Source organism: Electrona antarctica, assembly GCF_951216825.1.
Source record: "Electrona antarctica genome assembly, chromosome: 9".
Lineage (NCBI taxonomy): Eukaryota > Metazoa > Chordata > Actinopteri > Myctophiformes > Myctophidae > Electrona > Electrona antarctica.
Genome location: NC_136790.1, coordinates 31,748,796 through 31,770,674, shown reverse-complemented (window position 1 = coordinate 31,770,674; position 21,879 = coordinate 31,748,796). Strand labels below are relative to the sequence as shown.

At 43.0% G+C, this 21,879-nt stretch overlaps 1 protein-coding gene across 1 annotated transcript in view; it reads right to left on the bottom strand.

Moving 5' to 3' along the window:
- The window catches only part of loxl2a (lysyl oxidase-like 2a), a gene marked incomplete at its 5' end in the record, with an annotated part of 34,542 nt that extends 17,995 nt beyond the window's left edge, over positions 1–16,547 (bottom strand). The window contains 2 exons of the mRNA XM_079510444.1: positions 11,318–11,493; positions 16,265–16,547. Coding sequence (XP_079366570.1) covers positions 11,318–11,493; positions 16,265–16,547 — 459 coding nt within the window. The remainder of the gene's footprint in view (positions 1–11,317; positions 11,494–16,264) is intronic.
- Between the last annotated feature and the right edge of the window lie 5,332 nt (positions 16,548–21,879).

The following is a 21,879-nucleotide window of genomic DNA, read 5'->3' as shown; positions in this document are numbered from 1 at the left end:
AAATTGTGCAGATCAATCTATATAATAATATATATCAAAACATATTCTACTTTCAAACTGTATTGCCGTGGGATCTTGTAGGTCAGATTGAATGTCTGGAATTCTTTTCCATTTCTGTTCAGAGAAGTCAGAGTTTTATCCAGGGAAGTGAGGCCCAACAGGGGCTTGGTTGAGAACATCCATCATTCACTACTGGCAGCACAGGCTTTCTCTCAAATCCTTACATGCAGTGTTGCCGTGTGTGTTTATTATAAGTCACTTTGGGATTCTTTTCCTGTAAATTTGCTTGTAAACATTGGTGGTTGCGGGTTGTGTTTTTTTATTTTTTTATTTTTTTTTAAAGTGTAGTTGCGTATTTGGGGCGGGCATGCTTCCATTTTTTGAATTACTATTTAAACCAGTGGTTCACAAATATTTTCATGTCATGGACCCACAAAATAATGTATTTGTCCATAACCACCACCTGAAAATGTTTTGTGCCAGGGAGCCCCGTACTAGCTTTGTGTACATCGGCTATTTTCAAATAGCCGATTCTACAAGCTCACAAAACGTTGCGGTTTAAAGTGCTCATGTAACCTACAGGCCTAGTCGCTTCTTTTGGACTTATTTTCCTGGACCTGGTTGTGTATTTCTTTCACAAAATATGTTAACACTGCTACTGAGCAGTGTCCATTTTTGGCCACGGATCCATTTTCATGGGTTGTGACTCGTTTCAGAAATCTTCACTAACTTTGAAAAAAAAGTCCTTGCATATACCTACCTATGGAAGGACAGGTGCGTGTGAGAAATGAACTGGAAGAGTTGGAAAAAACTGGAGTCCCGCACACTTCACTTCACTTACAGAATTTCATTTAAGCAAAATAAATCTTTACAAAACATATAAAGACAATTTCAGAAATATTCAAAGAATTTCATAAATAGTTAAAGTAGCAGCTTTGCAAGCTCAGTTACAACAAAATATTATATTTTTTTCTTTTTTGTGAAATTGTTGTAATAGGGCTTTAGTGAGAGTCAGCCATGTCAGCCCTGAAGAAAAAGGATAGTCATTCTGTATTTTAAAATAAAATTCGAGAGGCCAGAGGGTTCATTCATAATGTAGGCCTATTATTAAGTCTGAGTTCCCACTTCCCGGGCGGGGAGACGCCAAATGTATCTTTTGGGTCTAGAGCTGAAAATGTTTGGGAACCGCCCATGTGTTCAGTTAGAGGACACTCTTTTAGTAAAACGAATCGCTCAAGACAGAATTCAGCTCAGCAGATAGCTAATTAAAAGTTATTTTGCAGATGGGTTCTCAGAATGTGTGAGAACAGACATGTTCTCACACAACATTACACCATTCATTACACCAGGAATGAACTAGCCATTGAATAACTGGCAAAGAAGGATATAATGTAGGATGCATAATACTGTACTTATTTGGAAATTAAAAGTAGGGCTTATGTAAAGCATGAAAGGAATCTAGGGACACTTGCTTAAACAACACCATGAACCATGAACTCCCTGGGTTAGGGGAATTAAAAGATTGATTTGAAAACAATATATGTATAAATCCATAAAATTTGAATTGTCCACAAATGGCTAATGGTACTGTTTACAAGCAAAGACAAAAGCTATATATAGTAAGCAGTTAGGGTTCTAATTGTGGAAGTGTGTCAGCGGGTGGTCCACACAGCCTGCTGTATAAAGGGCTGTAAAGACAACTGGTCATCTAGGGTCACGTACAGTTAACCCCATCTGTCCTGAAACCCCAGAGAGGAGGCATGGTAACCTTTGACCACTAATGTTTTATGTGACAAGCATCTCCCCAAGAACTGCCATTGTTCATTCCATAGAGCCAATGGACTGTTCTGGGCTGGGCATCAGCCTTCATTGGAAGGACCAATGAGAGCCAATGCTTTGAACCAGTGGTTCCCAAACTGTGGTCTGGGGACCGCCATGGGGTCCTTGAGGGAGTTCCAGGGGGTCCACAGCTAAGGTTGGAACGGTTCCATTGTAGCTACAATCTCAGAGTTAAATTAAAATTGATTTTACAATATAAATTTGGGTCTCAGAGAAATAAAATGCCATTAAATGGGGGTCCGTAGACTAATCTAATGCATGTCAAACTGGGAGTCCTTGAAATGAAAATGGTTGAGAATCACTGCTATAGAGCCATACAATTATTCTCTAATGGGGGGTCCACGGGCTAATAAATGTCAACAACTTTGTGCTGTGAAAAAGGCTGATCTCAGCACTTTTGCAACAGCCAGCCTTATACTACCACTCAAGAAAGCCAAGACTCAGGCGTTCATCCCAGATATACCGAGCCATTCTAATGACGGTGGTTTCCTGAGATGCCGTCAGCCTGCGGGAATGTTCAGGGCCTCAGGCACACTCAACACTAGAGAATGTGACGGCGGAGAATACGTGAGCAAGTCAGACTGTGTCAACACTGACCCCAGTCTTCCTGCTGACCACGGTGACTGGGAGGGTGGAGGGGGAGGGGGGTGAAACTGCTCTTTCATTAAATGAATCCTGTTGGTCATGGTATGACAGAATGTTTTCCATCAGTGTGATGGTGCACTTAAGTAGAGGACAAGGTGCTCTTCATGACCATGGGCCTTTGAAAAGGTTCTGAGGGTTATCCACATCAACGAGATGTCAAAAGTGAATGTGTTAATTGGCACGTATAATATCTTGGGCGAATCAAACAGAATAAATTAACATTGAAGAACATGACTTTAACTGTAAATGAAGACAAAACCTGATGTAAACCAGGTTGTAATGAGATTAAAAAAGCAATGACAATATGAAAATTGAAAAGTAAGAAGGTAAAGATTGTGTGTGTGTATGTGTGTATGTGTGTGTGCGTGCGTGCGTGCGTGCGTGCGTGCGTGCGTGCGTGCGTGCGTGCGTGCGTTGGCCAGACAGAGGGCTTTGAGGTGAAACTGAAGTGGCGTTACAAGCGTTTGATTTGGCCGGGAGGTTCCAAGAGGAAACCAGCTAACGGAATGTATGTGTAGAGTGGCAGCAGACCCTCAGATGGGATGTGTTGAAACATTTCCCCCACAGAACCCAGACACGCAGACATAACATCAGCATAATCCCGTTTACCCATTTTAATAACTAACCCCTTTTTTGGAAAGAAATGCAAGATATTCCAACCACAATGCAAAGAACATGGAGTCACAGCAATGACCACTTCTATATTATTTCGATAAGTAACTTATCAGAGATGAGTCATGCTGGTTGAGACATACTTTAGAGTTTAGACTACACAATGTGTAGTCTATCATGTGTTGATTTAACTCTCACCATTCTTAAATGAACCCTGAGGATTTTATTGTATCATACAGCATGTAAGATAGATGCATTTAGGCCTAGCTGTCCAGGCACTTAGACTTTATGCTCCGATCCCACCGACCGTTGCGCTGCGTATCACTCCCCGTCTCTCTATACCTATTTCCTATTCTCTATACTGTATACTGTGTACTGTACAATAAAGGCAGAAAAAGCCAAAATATGCCAATATCTTTAAGATAATGGGACCGAACAGAGAAGTCCCAGTCGAACTCTCTGGCCCTTTCATCAAATAGATCTATCTCCCAAAATTCAAAGAAGATTGGTGTAGCTCAGACGATGTTATGCAACGTTTCCATCTGTAAGATTGATCTGTACATTCATGTAATCCCTCCTCTTAGTGCCCTGTCCATGGTAAGAGTTCTATGATAGCATTCCTTACTGATATACTGCATGCTGGGGCCTCTTTCCAATAATACAAATGTTCCTTTGAATAGAAGCCCAAATATGTATCTCACTTGCCAAAAGAAAAACCCTACAAAAATGTACTGTAATGTATTTATCCAGTAGTAAGTCCCTTAAAAAGTGAGAGTCAAACAACCAATTACTGAACTATTTCCTTCTGGAAACAACTGTTTTCTTGACTGTGTCGTCTCAATAGAGAGGTGTGTGAACATGAGACTATACGGTCTAGCCAGGCCAGGGTCTGACTAATGCTAAAACCACTGCATTTGTCTTATTCAACCCTCCAACCCCGCTTCACGTTCTGCTACACGTGCATGCAGCCCTCCTCCTGTCCTGTACTAAGAAATGAGGGAAGTCGATGGTAGCCACGCCATATGGGCGGGAAGTACAGAAGCAGGGAAAGAACCACAGGTCCTTCAAATGACTTTCACATCTGTCCCCATAGCCCCCACTTTAAGCAGCAGACAAGTGTTTGTAGGTGTGTGTGTGTGTGTGTGCGTGCGTGCGTGCGTGCGTGCGTGTGGGAGAAACAGTCAGATGGCCAGACAGACAGACAGACAGACAGACAGACAGACAGACAGACAGACAGACAGACAGACAGACAGACAGACAGACAGACAGACAGACGAGGGAGAGATAACTAGGCATACAGACATGAGAGCATGAGAGCGAGAGAGAGAGAAGGGCTGATGTGTATTTATACATGTGTTATATCCATTGCAGTGTAGCTCATGATAAAGAAGAGAAGAGGAAGCCAACAGCTCTTTAACACACTCACACAAACGCATGCATGCACGCACAGATGCACACAAACACATGTCCACACTCACATACACATGCATGCACGCATCCACAAACACAAATCTTGTATAGCATTAGCCCTCAAATAGAGTAATCCATTTACAATGCCAGCTATAAACGTGCTAGATTTTCTTGGGCCTTGTGCAGGAGAGCTGAGAACACGGTGGGACCCAGCTGTTGAACATGTGCTTGGAACTTGGTAGTGCTTTTCAGGATTCTTCTGGAGCGATTCTCTGCTTGTCTGAGAGGGAGAACAACCCCAGCTGTACAGTCTGACATGCATCAACCTATCCTCCTCTCGATCACTTGCCTCCTCACAAGCCTCTTGCTAACCTCCTGAAAACCAAACTTGGCTCGGGTTTCCCTTTGTTAAAAACAGCAGAGCATGCGAAGAACTGACATGTTTGAAAACGGACACCATTTAGCCCTGGTGGAGAAATGCAGCCTTTGTCCTGTTTAGCTGTGTGGAGAGTCAAAACAGCTCTTACTCGTTGCATTTTGTTATTACAACTGGTTGCAGACGTCGTTGTGTTGATTTCAGACAAGCGTTTTCGCAGGAAGCGACACTTGGTCATTATAAAAGGGACCGAGGGGCACATCCAGCTGCTTCTGCTGCTGGTGCTAGTAATTTATCCTCCTTAAATGCTATAAAAGTATCTCACATCCCATCGTTCCTTTGACATCATCACCTCAGGTGGAAGACCTCAGCGCTAAGCAACTCGCCTAGACCTGTCCTCTGTCTATAGCAGTAACTGTACATTAGCTTCTGGCATGCAGCATCAATGACCTGACCTTGGTCACATTTTCCATCAGTTGTCTTCATATTCTACAGGCTGTATAAACAATATAGTCTTCAGAAACAAGACAAGATTAGACAAGCACTCCGGCACACAGGTGCTCAAAACCTTTAGAGTTCATATTATTAAATCATTACAAATCTCCCGTTATGCCAACTGACTTAGGAATCCGAATGAAAACAAGACCGCAAGGACTTTTTTTATGCTATCCTCTTAGACCAAGTGTTTGACTGTATAGTTGCATACTCTGTTGCTGTTTCCATTTCTGTCTCATAAAGTGTTCAATCAATCAAAAACTAAGACAAGAAGAGGAAATCTGCAATGACTTCCATCTCACTTAGCCATAATCCTATAATTTACATCAAATGACAACTGTCAGCCTCTAACAAACACCACTTGGAAAGAACTAATGTCTGTTCCTTCCAGTTCAACAATTATGCTTAATTTATACTTGATGGCAGCGTCTTTGTCGCTCACTAAAAATAGCAGATCTACAAGCTTGTAAATCGGATATGTTTGGCGCACGACACAGTTGTATTGCAAAGTATAAATCAGGCTTCAGGAGCCAGAACATGAGTTCATTGAGATTGATAACACGTGTGGCATGCCATTCCCATCAACACCGGGCGACCTGACATTTGTGGAGTGAGCCGAGTCATCCCTGAACAGATGACAAATAAACAAAAAGCTCTCTGGCATCTCAGTGTTTGCTTCTGCAAAGAAACATACCTGCCCCTGGGCCCTACCCCCTGTTCGTCAATGACTTCATTTGTTTATTCATTGTGTTAGAGTCCAAGAGAGACTAACTCACCATAACAGAACATCCAGATGATATAAGCAACTTAGTGGCTGCAATAGGAACATACAATCCTCTGTGTTCATTTAACTCTAACATTGAACAAATGGATAAATAACACAGAGGATTTTAGCACTTGTATACTCTGCAGACACTGTATACTCTATCCAAATACATTCCACATTTGCTGTGCTCAAATAATCAATGGAATCTAAACATTAATTAGAATGACACAGTTTGACACTTGCTGGAAAGTGTTCCGTTAAAGAGTGGATTGGACAACTGGTTTGCGACACAGAATGTCAAAAGACATACAGTAGCACACATCTCCTGATCTCACTGAAGAATGACACAAGACAAAGACATAGCACACATCTCCTGATCTCACTGAAGAATGACACAAGACAAAGACATAGCACATGTCTCTAGAGCTCACAGGAGATTGAGACCAAAGATGGACATCACTTACTGGAAAAAGACCTTAGGAAGGTTAGAGGTTAACAGACAGTTCTGAGAAGTGTTAGAATCTGGTTTCTAGAGTTAAGCCAGAGGAATGATAGGCTCTTCAGTAAATGCTGAGTGAGATAGAAGAAGCCATACAGAAACAGTACACTAGGCTTAATGCGGTTAAGGATAAGGAAATTGCATTTTTTAACAGGAATTTGATACAGTTTCGACTCTTTCCACTCTGAGATTATCAACTCGCACGAGCATCATGCAACTGTTTTCAATATGGCCTACCATTTGTGGCCAAAGCTGAATTTAATAATAATAATTACAGTTTTGAGTTCTAATATGACCTCATGTTCAATATTCTCCTGCTTGGGCCACAAGAGCAACATGCTTCAACAGCTTAGCTATTTAGCTAAATTAAAAGCATTCAGGAGCAAGCGGAAATACCAACTGCTTGTCTCTATTAGTTAGAACTGTTTGTAATATTTTGACATGGTTATGGGTGTAACCTTCCCAGACCAGGCACAGAATGCCAATTCATCTTGTGAATGAACAGAATGCAGGAACATGCAGGGCTGTTCATTGCTGACGTCACATCAAGGATCTTTCACCATTCCTCTCCACTGTAACTTCAAAGGCCACGGTGGTCCAAGGAAATATTTACAGGGTGGGGGTCTGCACTCCAATAACACCCTGGAGACGCTAAGTCAACAGGACAAATAGTCAACAAGAGGCCACTGCTTACAAAAATACATTATAGACTGGCCACTTCAAAAAAATAAGGTTGGAACTTCTTGTGAATTTTGTTCGGCAGTGTGCATTTCAATTTACTGCAAAGAGACTTAGAGAGATTTTCCTGTTTCTCCTTCCTTTCCCTTGCCTCATAGTCGAAGAACCAGTCATGAGAAAGATACACAGTGATGTGAGATGCTCTCCCAGGCCTGTTGCCTTTACAGAGTCCAAGAAAAACACAGACACTGTGCTGGCCATCCCACACAAACTGGACTGGAAGCACAACCAACTACAGCCCAGCATGGACAAACAACTACAGCAGTGGGGGTCAAACAATTACATGAATGAATTTAATAATGGAGACAGAACATGTGTTGGACTATACAACAGTCACCCTTAAAAAAACCCCACATCAACTCAATTTCATTATATAAATATTCGATAAAACAAAATCATAATTTAATGACAGATGTAGCCACTGCGGACGAAAATGTCCCAAGAAAATTGCTAGCCTGGCCTGGGTAATCCAGCATGACAGTGTATCGTGGGTTCGAGTCCCGATCCCGACGAACTTTGCTGTGTCTTCCCCCCATCTCTCTCCCTGTTTCCTATCAAGCTACTGTATATCTATCAATAAACGCAAAAAAGCCCCCCATATAAATATATAAAAAAAAGAAAATCGCTAGCCTAGCCACCTTCTCTGGGAGAGCAGTATCAGGTGCATATCTTTGGTCCAACCGGCCACGTATGTCAGACTGACGTCTGCCCCCGAGAGCAGTGAGACTCAGCACAGCTGATTTTTATGTTTTGATTAGGTGTTCCATCATGCTCGTTTAAGCACTGCTAGCTGGCTGTTTCGAAATTGCAGTTTTGCCAAATATTTGGGGGCCCACTTGCAATATCCTCACGGCCCACCAGTGGGCCCTGGCCCACAGGCTGGGAATCACTTGTTTAGATCATCTGTACTGGTCCTGTTTGTTAGAGCCAGTGGTTTTATTATCTGGTTGGTTCTGTCGGTCAGAGGCAGTGGTTTTCAATTATCTCTTACTGGCATACAGGTCAGAAGGAATTCCCTCCTCCCTTTCTCCCCTCATGTCTGCACACCCACGCACACTTTCCATCCGGCAAAGTCACCCAGACAGGATGGTATTCCCCCTCTCTCGCTCTCTCTTTCTCTCTGTGTGTGTGTGTGTGTATGTGTGTGTGTGTGTGTGTGTGTATGCGTGTGTATGCGTGTGTATGCGTGTGTATGCGTGCGTGTGTGTCTGAAGAGAGAGCATGCCACAGTTACATCATTTGTTCCGTTCCTTTCAGTGGGGTCTGAGGACATGTTTTTGTTTGTATTGTTTGTATTCTTGTACTGAGCTGTGTGTGTGTGTGTGTGTGTGTGTGTGTGTGTGTGTGTGTGTGTGTGTGTGTGTGTGTGTGTGTGTGTGTGTGTGTGTGTGTGTGTGTGTGTGTGTGTGTGTGTGTGTGTGTGTACGTGCGTGCGTGCGTGCGTGCGTGCGTGCGTGCGTGCGTGCGTGCGTGCGTGCGTGCGTGCGTGCGTGCGTGCGTGCATGCGTGCTTGTGTGTGTGTCTGTAGATTTCCCAGACAGCAGAGTGGGGGTCTAGTGTGAGTGAGGATAGACTAGCAGAGACCTGGCAAAGTCATTATGGTCCAAATGGCGGCGAGGTCATTCCAGCTGACTCTTCTATCATTTCACTGGGTTCCTGTGGACAAATATGACCACTGCATGGAAATATTGAGACTCTGCCCACCTAGGAGATCCGTACCCTGCTATGACATCACCTTGTCTTGACAGCGTTCTGTGATGTGAAGTGCCCCCTAATGTTTTCACCATGTTGCTCTTAAAATTCTTTACCCTAACCCTGAGGAGTCTATGAGACATGCAAGTCTGGTGTAACGGCCATTAGGTCCTTGAAATGACTTAGATAAATTGTGTAAAAAATAAGCAAACAACAGAGTGGAGGGAAATACCAATAGTAACCCAGCACATTATCCAGAAATATTCACTGGAGCTATACCTGCAACTTACAGGAAGTCAACTTGAGTTGCGCTGCTAGACATGTGATACATTCTCACTTCAACACACACCCTCTTTAATAAAGCATCCATTTAAGTTGTTAAATGCATTTGCTCACTATCCCACTCCAACTATGCTGCTGCTCCATTGCTCAGATTGCAACGATTATACTGCTACAGTTATTGCTGCTGCTCACCATTCTTGCCTTTGATCACCCCACCTCTAGTCCTCCACCCCAACATCCACCTGTTGATGCTGATTCTAGATTTCACCTGGGAAGAATCTTACTAGAGCCACTCTCTGATCTCATTTTCTAAGCTTTATGGTTTGTACTTTCAGGAAGTGACAAACCTAGAGTCTAGACAGCAAAATAGACTTTGCCTTGTCTGACTGAAATACACCTTAAATAATGAGTCAGGACTATTGGATATTTACTGTAAGCTCCAGTCTTACATTGGTTTTGATTTCAGGACATGTTTCATCATTTTAGGAAGATAATTCATAACAAATGGAGGGATGTATTTTTCAATAAATACGTTCTTCTTCATGGTCTCCAGGCAGCTAGCCACACCACACAAACATCTGTAGTTCTCTCCTGTCCTAGGACATACAGTTGGAAGGACTTGCTCCTTGCTTCTACAAATAAATATTTGTAGGTATTTAAGCGACATTATACCAGCCATCTTTGTTTATAGTAAACTCAGAGTGTGTCTGTTATTAAGAAACCTCTCCCCTCCCTTCCTCTCGCTCTTTAAATATCACTCTCTCATTCTCTCTTTTTTCTCTTACATTCTTCCCTCTCTCTCTCTCTCTCTCTCTCTCTCTCTCTCTCTCTCTCTCTCTCTCTCTCTCTCTCTCTCTCACTCTCTCTCTCTCTCTCTCTCTCTCTCTCTCTCTCTCTCTCTCTCTCTCTCTCTCGCTCTCTCTAAATGTTTAGAATCGATCATGGTAGTCCCAAGTATTTGACTGGTACAACTCAGGGAATATGTAACACATTTTTACTCTGTCTTGCGTTCGCAAAGTTGGTCGGTTCAGTGTTTCCAACTATCTTGATTAAAAAGGTCAACAACTGGAGGGGTCAATGTACTTTGAGCACAGCTGCAGGCAGTGGAGATACGATCTGCTTACCGCTTTCCAGAGCGTAATGAGACTGACAAGCAGCAAATAACTCTCCATTGATGTCAATGAAGGGCATTTAGCTTCCAATAGGCCTATCTCACAGCCCGCTTTCCACGCCCACTTCCGGTAAATAGTGGTGTCATTTAACATTAGCATTTACACGTTTTTTTCTCTGGAGAATCTAAGTACATTTTCTAATGTAAAAATGTGACAGACCAATATTATTATGAAGCAAACAAGATGGTAAATCAGCTCGAACAGATAGAACAAACCTTACCTTGAGAAAACAAAAGTTGTAGACTTCTTAAATTACCTCTGTTAACATGTAGCGTCTATGGAGTGACGTCACGCTATCACCACTAGCCCCGAAAGGGGGCGTATTAAGGGGGCGGGGAAATTCTGTGAGATAGGCTTATGCACGTCAAAGACCACAAAAGCGTAGCCTGGGCCACTACTGGGGTAGCGGTCTGGGCACCTGACAGCGTGTCGCAGTTTCTAATCCCGATCCCGACAACCTTTGCTGCGTGTCACTCCCCATCTCTCTCTCCCCATTTCCTGTCAGTCTACTGTCCTAGAAATAAAGGCATAAAAGCCCAAAAACTAAAATCTTAAAAAAAGACCAGAAAAGACACTGCAGTGCTAACAAGAATCTTAGGCCTGTTCTTCTTTGTTTAACTCTTTTGTTAAATTGAACATCTGTTCAGTTAGTGTGCATCAATATGTGTTTATGCTTGTTTATGCTTAATGCATTTGTATGCATATGTACAGTCACGCATACAACCTAAACAAGTGTATACAGTACACACGTGTACATATATTCATTTGTGTGTAACTCCATGAGATATTACCTCCACACTGTTGTCCATGGTTCTGATGAATTTATAACCAGGAATGCGTTTCTGGTTGCACACCACCCCGACATCTTCAGAGTGTTTGCAGTCACTCACACCAAGGCCATTGGACTCACACTCTGCCAGACTCTTCTCTGTGCCCCTACAGTGGATATTGTCCAGCCAGATACGACCTGGAATGGAGAGAAAGAAGTAAAGACATGAATGAATTATACATGCCATTTTTCGGATATCATGGTATTGAGGTGGGAAAAACAACCCAGATTTTGATACTTTTTAGTTTTAGACTACAGAGATTCTATGACATTGTATATTTCATAGCACACTTTTTATTTATTTCAGCTACTCTGTAATATTTTTGTTACATGTAGTAATGCACAAAGACCACTTTAAACATACCAGAGATGTGCATTTGTTTTTATAAATTGACCAGGCGGACCAATTCATTGACTAATTGCCAGCAAGGGTGCAGCCATAATGAGTGTGTTTTCTTTCAAGCATTGATCCCCTACCCTGGAAGTATTAGAACAACTTTCCACTGAGCTATGCATGGCCACACAGGATCAAAGACCGCCAACATATACCAACACAAAATAATACGTTATGTTAGAATACCTCATACTAAAACATAAGTCCTGTGTCACACCCCGTTGACATCTATTTGAGTATTTCTACTGAAGCCGTGATCCTAGAGACAGGAGACCAACTCACATGGAGACTTCACCACATCCTGTCACGTTCTTTTACCCCTAACCTGAAGGTGTTCACCACTCGTTCAGTACATCATGTGCAGCCCAGCTGGCTGTAATGAGTCAGCCATGAGGGGAACCTCATAACTGTGAGCATGGAAACCACCAAATGGACTGCTCCGCGGTGCAGACGGTCTGAACATGTTGTTGTTTGAGAACAACCTGCTCATGCCGACAACATGACTTCATCTCATAGAGTACACTTCGTTATACACGTAGGCAGCAAGCCTCCAGGCAGATGATAGCGTCATTTGAAACATTGGTTCCCAAAGTGGGGTCCGGGACCCCTAGGGGTCCCTGAGGGAGTTCCAGGGGGTCCCCAGCTAAATGATAGTTTGGAACCAAATGGACCCTTATGGGTCTGTAACTCTGAGTGTGTATAAATGGAACCAAATGGACCCTAATGGGTCCATTTGGTTCCATTTGTACACTCTCAGAGTCAAATTAACATTGATTTTACAATATAAATTGAGGTTTCAGAGATAAATGGCATCAAAATAAAAAATAAAAAATAAATGCCATTAACAGCTCAGCTGCCTGGCACTGAAACATAACAGAGTTTCTGAGTTCCAGCTTGACGTCAGAGTGAACATTTTATTGTACAGCTATGTCCAAACAAATATCAAACATTGCCAGGTATGATAAAAACTGAATTGCTCTGTTAAAGCTATCATTTGCAAGGCTTATGGGAACGTAATTTCACAAGCCAGTGAAAAGAGCAGCGAGTACTCAGGAAACCATGAATCTTCATATTGAGCATTTACAGAGATTTATAAGACAACCACGTAGCCATGGCTCAGAATCTCACCACACTGGACAGAGCTTAATGCTACTCAACTCAGGCTATAGTAGGGTTAAGCTGGGAGATCTGAATAAAATAGATCATTGTTTCATAAATAAATAACATGGTCATGAGTTTATAAGAAACACCAAAACCTCATTTGACCAAACAATATTATGGCAAACCTGTTTTGGTGAAGTTACAGTTACAGAATCACAACTCTTCCTGTAAACATTAATTCAATATCAGTTGTAGTCTAAAACTGAGTAGCCTCTGACCTAAGACCTTTTCAAACTGGGATCATATAAGAACCGTGGGAAGAACTACTATTTTGACCCATTCAAATGTAGAAAACACAGCTAGTGTGTTTATGCCTTAAATTACAATGGTTCTTTTCATTCGTCAAGGCTGAATTCATGATTGCAGGAAATGGAAAACCCTCTTGTTCAAACCGCAGTTATCAGCATGCATCAGCGTCAGCAACAAGGACTTGGACTCAAATAAAAAAATGGTTTCCAACCATGTGCAGCATTTCTGTAAATCTGGGTCTCCCACAAGCCAAAACTAAAATGTACAAAATGGAGATTTTCTCCTCGATCCCCATTGTCACGCAGGCTCAAGTAAGGCTACTTTACTGTACAATTTGCCATCCATAGAAAAATGCAAAAGTGGAAGCTATTGGAAGCCGAGTCGAATAATGGCCTTTGTTTGGACATGGCCTGGGAAAGCCAGTTCAGAGACAGGTCACCATGCTCTACCATCTTCCCCTTCATAGAACCAAAATGAAATGTGCAATTACCAATTAAAAGGTTTGCACACAAAGAAAGCACATACAAATGATTGCTTGTATGAGTATGTATGGTCTAGGTGGAACTTCTATTCTGGTTTATTTGCTTTTTGTGTTTGGTATAGTCTGCTGACCTTTTAACCTCTCCTACGACCTCCAGGACCCTCAGGTTAGTTGACATGAGGGTACTAGCTGTCCCAAGAACTAAACTCAGGCTCAGGCCTCAGGGGTGCCTGAGTTCAGCCTTTGCTGCTGCAGCCTATAGCCTACTGTGCAACAGCATTCCCCTCCCTATCAGATCTTATCCCTCTATGTCCACGCTCAAGACTCTCTATATTTATTTTACCAGTAAGACGCCTGAGGTCGCGTGCACGCATCAGCCTGGGTGACAGCAGACTGCTGGGCAAGCGCTGGTGCTTTGGAATGGGGAGTCAGATCAACATATCCGCCTGGGTGACAGCAGACTGCTGGGTTGAGCGCTGGTGCTTTGGCATGGGGGGTAAAATCTTAATTTTTGGGCCTGTTGAGAACTCTAGTTTTCGCCGGCTGCCGGGCGCGGCTGCACTAATGACTTTGGGGCAGGCCCGTCTAGAGTTCAAATGGACAGGTATCAGTCAAAAGGGAGACATCAAAGAGGAAGGATGGATGGGGTAGGATCAACATATGGAATGTCATAACAGGTCAGCTCCATATGGAGATCTAAGGGTTTGATGTTTGAGACCATATATGGGGACATTTCCGTATATGGGCTTAATAATATTAATATCCCTGATGATGTCATAGTGATGGGGAAAGCCCCATGTATGGGGATGATGATGTCATAGTTATGTCACGAGACCTGGGCACAATATATGGGGGCTTTCCTCATGTATGGCGATTTTGAGTGACGAAAAACGCCCCATGTATGGGGATTTATGAGTGACGAAAAACGCACAATTCCATAGTTAACTGCAATAACAGGAGGAGTCTCCCTACCAGTCCCGACAGAGTAGTTCTGGAGCGGCGGATTGTGTGGCCCTGGTCTTTCTCTAGTGGGTCTGATCGAGGGTAGCTACTGTATTTTCGTTCTTATATAACAGATGCCTCTGAGTTAACTTGTATTGTTGTTTATATCTATTGTTTTGAAAAGCATTTTGGTCAACATGAGTTATTTTATAACTATAGATACGTTTTATTTTATTTGATGTAACTTGTTTTATTATTTCATATTATATACAGTAATAATACATGCCATGCAAAGTGTATAATAATCCCATGTTTACTGGGATGTTGGCTGTTCCACATGCATTACATCATGCATGTGGTGTCTCAGATGGTTAGAAACTGTTCTCATCCATACGGAAACAAACAGCTAAGCATCCCACAGACATGTGGGATGCTTCGCTGTGGTTAACTCAGTAGGAAAACATGTGTCTTTAATGGGAGATACTAAATGAATGACAACTTTCATCTGACTCATTCGTTTACCCTTCCACCACCAGCAACTATCATATTTATGGAGTTTGGAAACTAAATTGTCACTTTACAGTTATGAAGGAATTCATATAAGACAAAAAGAGGGGAGACGATGTCTACACGTGTCTGGCTTACACCCCTTTTTTCCAGTCCGTCCCCCTCGTGCTCAACTGCACAGATTGGTGTGTCTCAGTTGTCCTTTAATGTGGAAACCACCAGTGCTTGAGGGGATTAGCAATCGCACTGGGTAAACGTGTGCTGAATTCAAGGATTTCCATGGAACATATGAAACTGTCTGAGGAGATATACTGCTGTTGAATGTGTGTGGTGGACTGTCTGGCTGCAGGCTAGCTGGCTGAGATCAACTCTTCATGGAGTGGAGTTTTTAGACCGGAGACCGTGTAATGCATACAGACCGATACAAGCCCCAGGTCTTTGAGCTGACAGTCAGAATAAACTAGATCCCTTTTTAAAAGTTTCATGTCGTCACCGTAATGACCCATGTCATCTTTTGAGGAAAATGATTTGCAGCATTTTTGTATATATTGTCATTATATTTTATTTGGTATTGTCATAACCGTATATGGGTGGAATGGTTAATAAATGTCATTTGGTTCAGTTTATTCTGTTTTTCGTTTAACTTGAAAATATGACATATTATGCTATTATATTAAGAAGATAACGTTTGATTAGATAGATAGATTTCAACTTGGCTTTGTGTGTTTATGTCTATTCCACCCCTGTGACATCATGTACTATATGTGCCATGCCTCAATCCCAAGTCAATGGAAAAATAGATTACTATGACGTCATGTACTTGATAGCGGGTGCTCACTTTACTGGCTTTCAGAAATTACGTCATGTAGCAGCCAAGTCTATGGACTTTTAATGTTTGTCTTTAAACAGGACCCCACTCATGACGTCATGTGGCAGCCACAGTGTTCACCCCTCACTTCACACGAGTGAAGCATTTGAAACAATAATAATCAGACAACATCATCATCCTCATCATCATTTTCCATTCCATCCATCCATTATGATCATTAATTGCTAAAAATATCTCAAACAAACAAAGTTGACAAAAGGTTAGACTGTTCAGGACAGGAGTGATATTGCTTACTACCTGAAACTGACTATAGAGTCGCATTCATAACGCATTCTGGTTCTCTTACCTTCTCCTTTTCCATATTTGGCTGAAGGCGACCATGCCGCTGCATCTAGAAAGCCCAGCTCCCTGCATGCCACTTGGGCAGCGTAGATTGAAAAGTCGTCATCACACACCGTCCCCCACTCTCCATTATAGTACACCTCCAAACGACCCTCGTAGTGTTTACGCTTCTCCCCCGCCAACCGTAGCTGGATTACAGGGGTGCTAGAGTCTGACTGGCCATGGCACAGACCCCACATGGACAGCAAGGTGGACAAGAGACACTGGATAGCGGTCGGGTACAGCATGGCACAGGATTTAACTGACAGTTTCCTATAGAGAGAAAAAGACCAAAAGGGTAGGGAGATTAGTACAAATATGGTCTGCATAAATTCTATTGCACCTTGTTTAATGAAAAGCTTTACAATGTTGTGTACAATGTGTCTGAGTAGCTCAGTCGGTAGAGTTCTCGCCTTTGGACCACAAGTTCATGGGTTCGATCCCGGGCACCACCAACTCAGCATATGAGTAGCAAGGCTTGGGTGTGGCTTGGGTGTGGCAAGACGTGCGGGAAGTACTGGGACCTGATAGTAGGTGTGGTGCTCCACCTCAGCAATCCATCTCCCAGGGGTCTAGCGCATTGTAACGGGGACAGACTCCTGCGTGTTACAGGCTGATACCGACAATAAGCTACTCCCTATACCTTTACAATGTGCATTACATTCACTGGAGGCTGGAGGCAACCATGCAAGGCAGTTCATAGGGAGCAGGAGTTTCAATGTCTTGCTCAGACAAGGACACTTCGACACAAAGCTCGGAGGAGCCAGCCAGGGATCGAACTGGGAACCTTCTGGCTCCCATGGCATTCCCCTCCCTTCCCTATCCAGATTCATATGAAATCTGTATTAAATAGGCTTTGAAAGTGAAATATTTTCAGATAATATTAGGCAATACGCAGACATACAGCAGTTTGTGGTCATTGGGTAGTTTAGTCCGCAATTTAAGCATAGGAGAATTTTCAATACAAAGTCACTTTTTCAGCCCAGCAACTGTATAGTTTGGCCATCCTAATTCATCCAAAGAATGAGCCTCCCACCTCAAGAACCACAAACTAATGAACAGAATTCGTCCTACATGGAGCCAAGAGCAACAAAAAGTAGTTTTCACTGTTAAAGACAGACAGACGCAGAGGGATGGGAGTCTGTACTCTGGGCATGCTAAGGGTTGGGAAAGGGGGCTTTACTGTGGCATTGCTTCTTTACTGTATCTCTGACAGCCTATAATAAGAGTAACTGTAGGCTCATGCATGCAGGGAGTTCAGTCCACTGCTCCTGCAGGCTGAGCTGCTATCTGTGGGGTTCATCCGCACCCGCAGGCTGTGCACCGCAGATTCAGAGGGAATGTGGTGGGCTCCAGTCTGCCTCCCTATTTCATGGCAGACCATGAAAGTGTCAAAGGAGCTAGGGAACCAAAAGAAGGGAACACTCCTGGAGGGAAGGAACGCAATGAAAGGAAGATGTGAATATGGGGGAGGTGAGGGGAGGGGGTGTAGGCTATGTATAAACTAAGCAGATGTTTGGGGGGAGCAGCAGGGTTTCGTCATGGTGACGGTCAAACAAACTGCTGAGGTGACAGATTTGAAGCATATAGAAATCTCCTGGATTAATGATCAACAAGTGAAGTAGGCTATGTTCAATCGAACTCTTGCTCCATTGACATTTCTTACTGGTCTTACAACTAAACATGTTTCCTTTCTCTGAATGGAGAATGTACAGCTGTGCTGTACATTCTCAACTCAACAAAGTGTGAAGTTGAATTCACGGACAGTCCATATCAGAACAATCTCCTCTGGATATAGCCAGTGATTTACGTTATTAATTAAGGCCCATCATTTCACATCATAGAGTTATATTGTATATTGTTCCACATCCCTCCCACCCTGCGAGGCTTCCTCTCCAATGAGGTAATACATGTTGCAATTAATGTTGGTCACACTCTGAAGAATTCAGAGGAGATACAGAACTTCTGATAAATGATTAAGAATAAAGATTACCTGCAGTTGTGTGCAGTAGCCTAAATGCAATGTAACACGTTGGTAGCCTATAGGCTATATTGTATTAATGATGAATAATGATTATTAAAAGTAGAAAATAATCATCATTTGAAACATTCTAGCTGTTAGAATATGTCTCTGTTTAAACTATTATGCAGCATATAGTTTTACTTTCCAAGAGGTGCACTGTGCACAGTAAAACGGAGTGTACAGTAGCCAATTCTAATTATAAAAAGGCACACTTACTCTGACCGCGGGACGCACTCCAATAAGCAGACGTCGGGATGTTGACTTGTTGAACTCAGCTGGGTAATGTCCTGTGAGTAGCAGTCCTTCGTCCTGCCTTTATTTGAGATGCTTGCCTGCCTGTCCTCCCTCTTATGGTCCAGTCATCTTACTGTTAGAGCAGAGGGTTCCTCGAAGTTCCCGTCCCACTGCGCGCATCACTGACACACCAATCAGCAGCGTTCTCAGCATCCTACACCCGCCCCCTCGTCCAATTTTGACCAGAACGGCTAAAACAAACAAAAAAATGAAAAAAGCACAGAAGACTATAGAGGAAGAGAAGTTTTCAGAAGTGATTTCTAGGAAAAAGCTAATAGTTTGGCTCTTCAAAATTCTTCATATTGTGTGTGTGTGTGTGTGTGTGTGTGTGTGTGTGTGTGTGTGTGTGTGTGTGTGTGTGTGTGTGTGTGTGTGTGTGTGTGTGTGTGTGTGTGTGTGTGTGTGTGTGTGTGCGTGTGCGTGTGCGTGTGTGCGTGTGTAAGCTGGGTGTATTATAAATGCCTTGGCTTTAGTTTAGGTGACCATTCATAATTTCAGATCCAAATTCCAAACACTTGTTCACTTGAGGTTGAGGGACAGAAGTCAGAGAAGTCGCTTATTGACTCGCTTGTGTGGGACAAGTGGGACAGGACAGGTTAGAATTTAGAAATAAAGTTATTACATATTGACATCATATTCAACCATGGGCCTAATATTGCGTATCATTTTGTTTTTGTTTTAAACCCCTCTGGCATCTCACAATTTTAAAATGCTAATTTTGGTCATGGGATGCCAATCATTTCTCATGATATTTTAACAGGCTTAATAAAACCAAATCTACATCTTGCAGGAAAAGAGACAATGAGAGAGCTTTAAAACAGAAAGCCAACTATTAGATTTATTTGGGCATTTTGAACATTGATGCGGCGTGATGCCTGCCAGACAGTGCCAGTCAAAATATGGAAGAGGGTCTCTTTGTGGAACGCCTGAAAAGTCTTGGAAATGAGGGACAGACAGTGACACACAGTCTGAATTTTCATTTCGTTTCACTTCATTATTCATCCTGAATCCTGAATGTCCTGAATCGCCGCAGGACATATTTTTGTAATGGTAGCGATTCAGGGCTGTAGCCAGGCTAGGACTGTCCGTCTGTCCCAGGCAAAGGGGGGCAAATGAAATGATTACTATATTTACCCAGGGTATCTGGGCTAAGCTCAAGAACTTGTTTCCAGCCAGGCCCTGCTCATAGAACATTTCATCGTAGTGGTTCAATGCCTTGTTCAAGGGCACTTCAGCGGTGGTAATTTTAACGTGTCGGACCGCTGATTCGAACCGGCGACCTTCCGGTATCAAGACCGCTCCGCAATCCGTTCGGCCACCGCGGACGTGATGTTGGGAACGCACTGATACTATATGCGTGCGGGGCAGTCGCCAGCATTCCACAAAAAAGTGGAGGGACAAACATGTAGACTAGAGGAATACGAGACTGCTCGCCCCTTTACCAACTCGCCCCGGGCGTACAGCCGGCGGAACAGCGCGGCCTGGTATTCCTAAAGTAATCTATGTAAATTATGCTTAAACGGTTAAACCTAGCCCTGAAACATGACTGCCATGATAATCATCATGATTATCATGGCAGTCATGTTTCAGGGCTAGGTTAAACCTAACCTTATTCCTAACCTCAACCTCAGTAAAACGATGATTACACCTAACCCTATTCCTAAACTTAACCCCAGTAAAACTATGCCTAACCCTAAACTTATTTCTAACCTTATTCTCAGTAAAACAAAATGAAGAATAGAACCGAGCTGTCGGCGTGAGGTCGGCGGAAAAAAGCTGGGGCGAGATGGAATTGGGGCGACCTGACCTGTTACCACATGTATACCTACCTAACATTAGGCTATATATATATATATATATATATATATATATATATATATATATAATTTTCAAAAAGGTCTATGTAACTGTAGCCTACTCCTAATTGTAGGCTACTCCTAACTCCTAAGCCACCTGCTGGTGTAACAGTGCAGCCGCACCTTTGTCCCTTTCTCAGTAGTGAATTCCAGGCTGCAATGAGACAAGTAGGTGCAGAGAGCTGAGAGACAGAGGCAAGTCGCCATCTGCTGTTGTAGTTTGGTTTTGCTGGTCATTCCAGCAAAGCCAAACTACATACTATAACTATAGTAGGCCTATATGTCGTGTTGACTACAGTATGTCGTCGAAAACCATGAAAAATGACATGCTATATTATGTCATCCTATATATATTGTGATGGGTCAGGGGACCTTAGTATAATTGCCTTATTGTCCCCTACCAGGCCGAAGGCGTGGGGAGAGAGTTTTGCACTCCGTCCGTCCGTCCGTGTGTGTGTCTGTCCGTCCGTCCGTCCGTCCGTCCGTCCTTCCGTCTGTGAACAGCTAATCTCCGGCACCGTTAACCCGGTCGATGCCAAATTTTGCACACACACTCCCTGGATGTCAACGATGAACCTCTGCCCCAAAATGTCCAGAACGGCCTGTTATAGCGCCACCAGGAGGCCGCTTTGTGCAAAACAAGTTTTTGGACAGTACACCTACAGATTTTGTCCAAACATCACTCAAATTGGTACACAGTCTCTCTAGAGCCATTCAACGAAACAGGTCTTTCAGATTTCTCAGACTCCATCCTGATTGGCTAAGATTGGCTTCCAAAGTTCGCAGGAGTGCTCAGTTTCAAACAAAATGCTGCAAATCATGAACACATTGTGTGATTTCCTTGAAATTGTGCACGCACATTCCCACTAGGCCGAGGAAGAAATGCCACATGAACATTTTCAACTCATGGTGGCGCTATAACTGGCCGAAAAGTGTTTTTACCTCTAACTGCACGGATATGTGGATAACTTTGTATGCCAACTCCCTAGAGGCCAAGGAAAAACTTTTGCCTGGAATTTTCACACATCTGCTCTTTATAGTGCCACATATGTAAAACACATTTTCTAATATTACAACTTCAGATTTTATCCAAATTTCACACAAATCGGTACACATGCTCTTCATAGTCATGTGATCAAGACGGGTTTGTTCGATTTCTCATAATCCACCCTCATTGGCTACGATTGGCTTCTAAACTTTTCAGGAGTAGCCCACTTTGTACCCGTTTTGTACAAACTACTCAACGCAGCGTCCGGTTGTGGTGAAACTGTGCATGCATATTCCCACTAGGCTTTGGAAGAAATGCCACTTGACCGTTTTCAAATCAGCCTCATCGTGGCGCTACAACAGAACAGGCCAAGCCGCGTCACACACACACACACACACACACACACACACACACACACA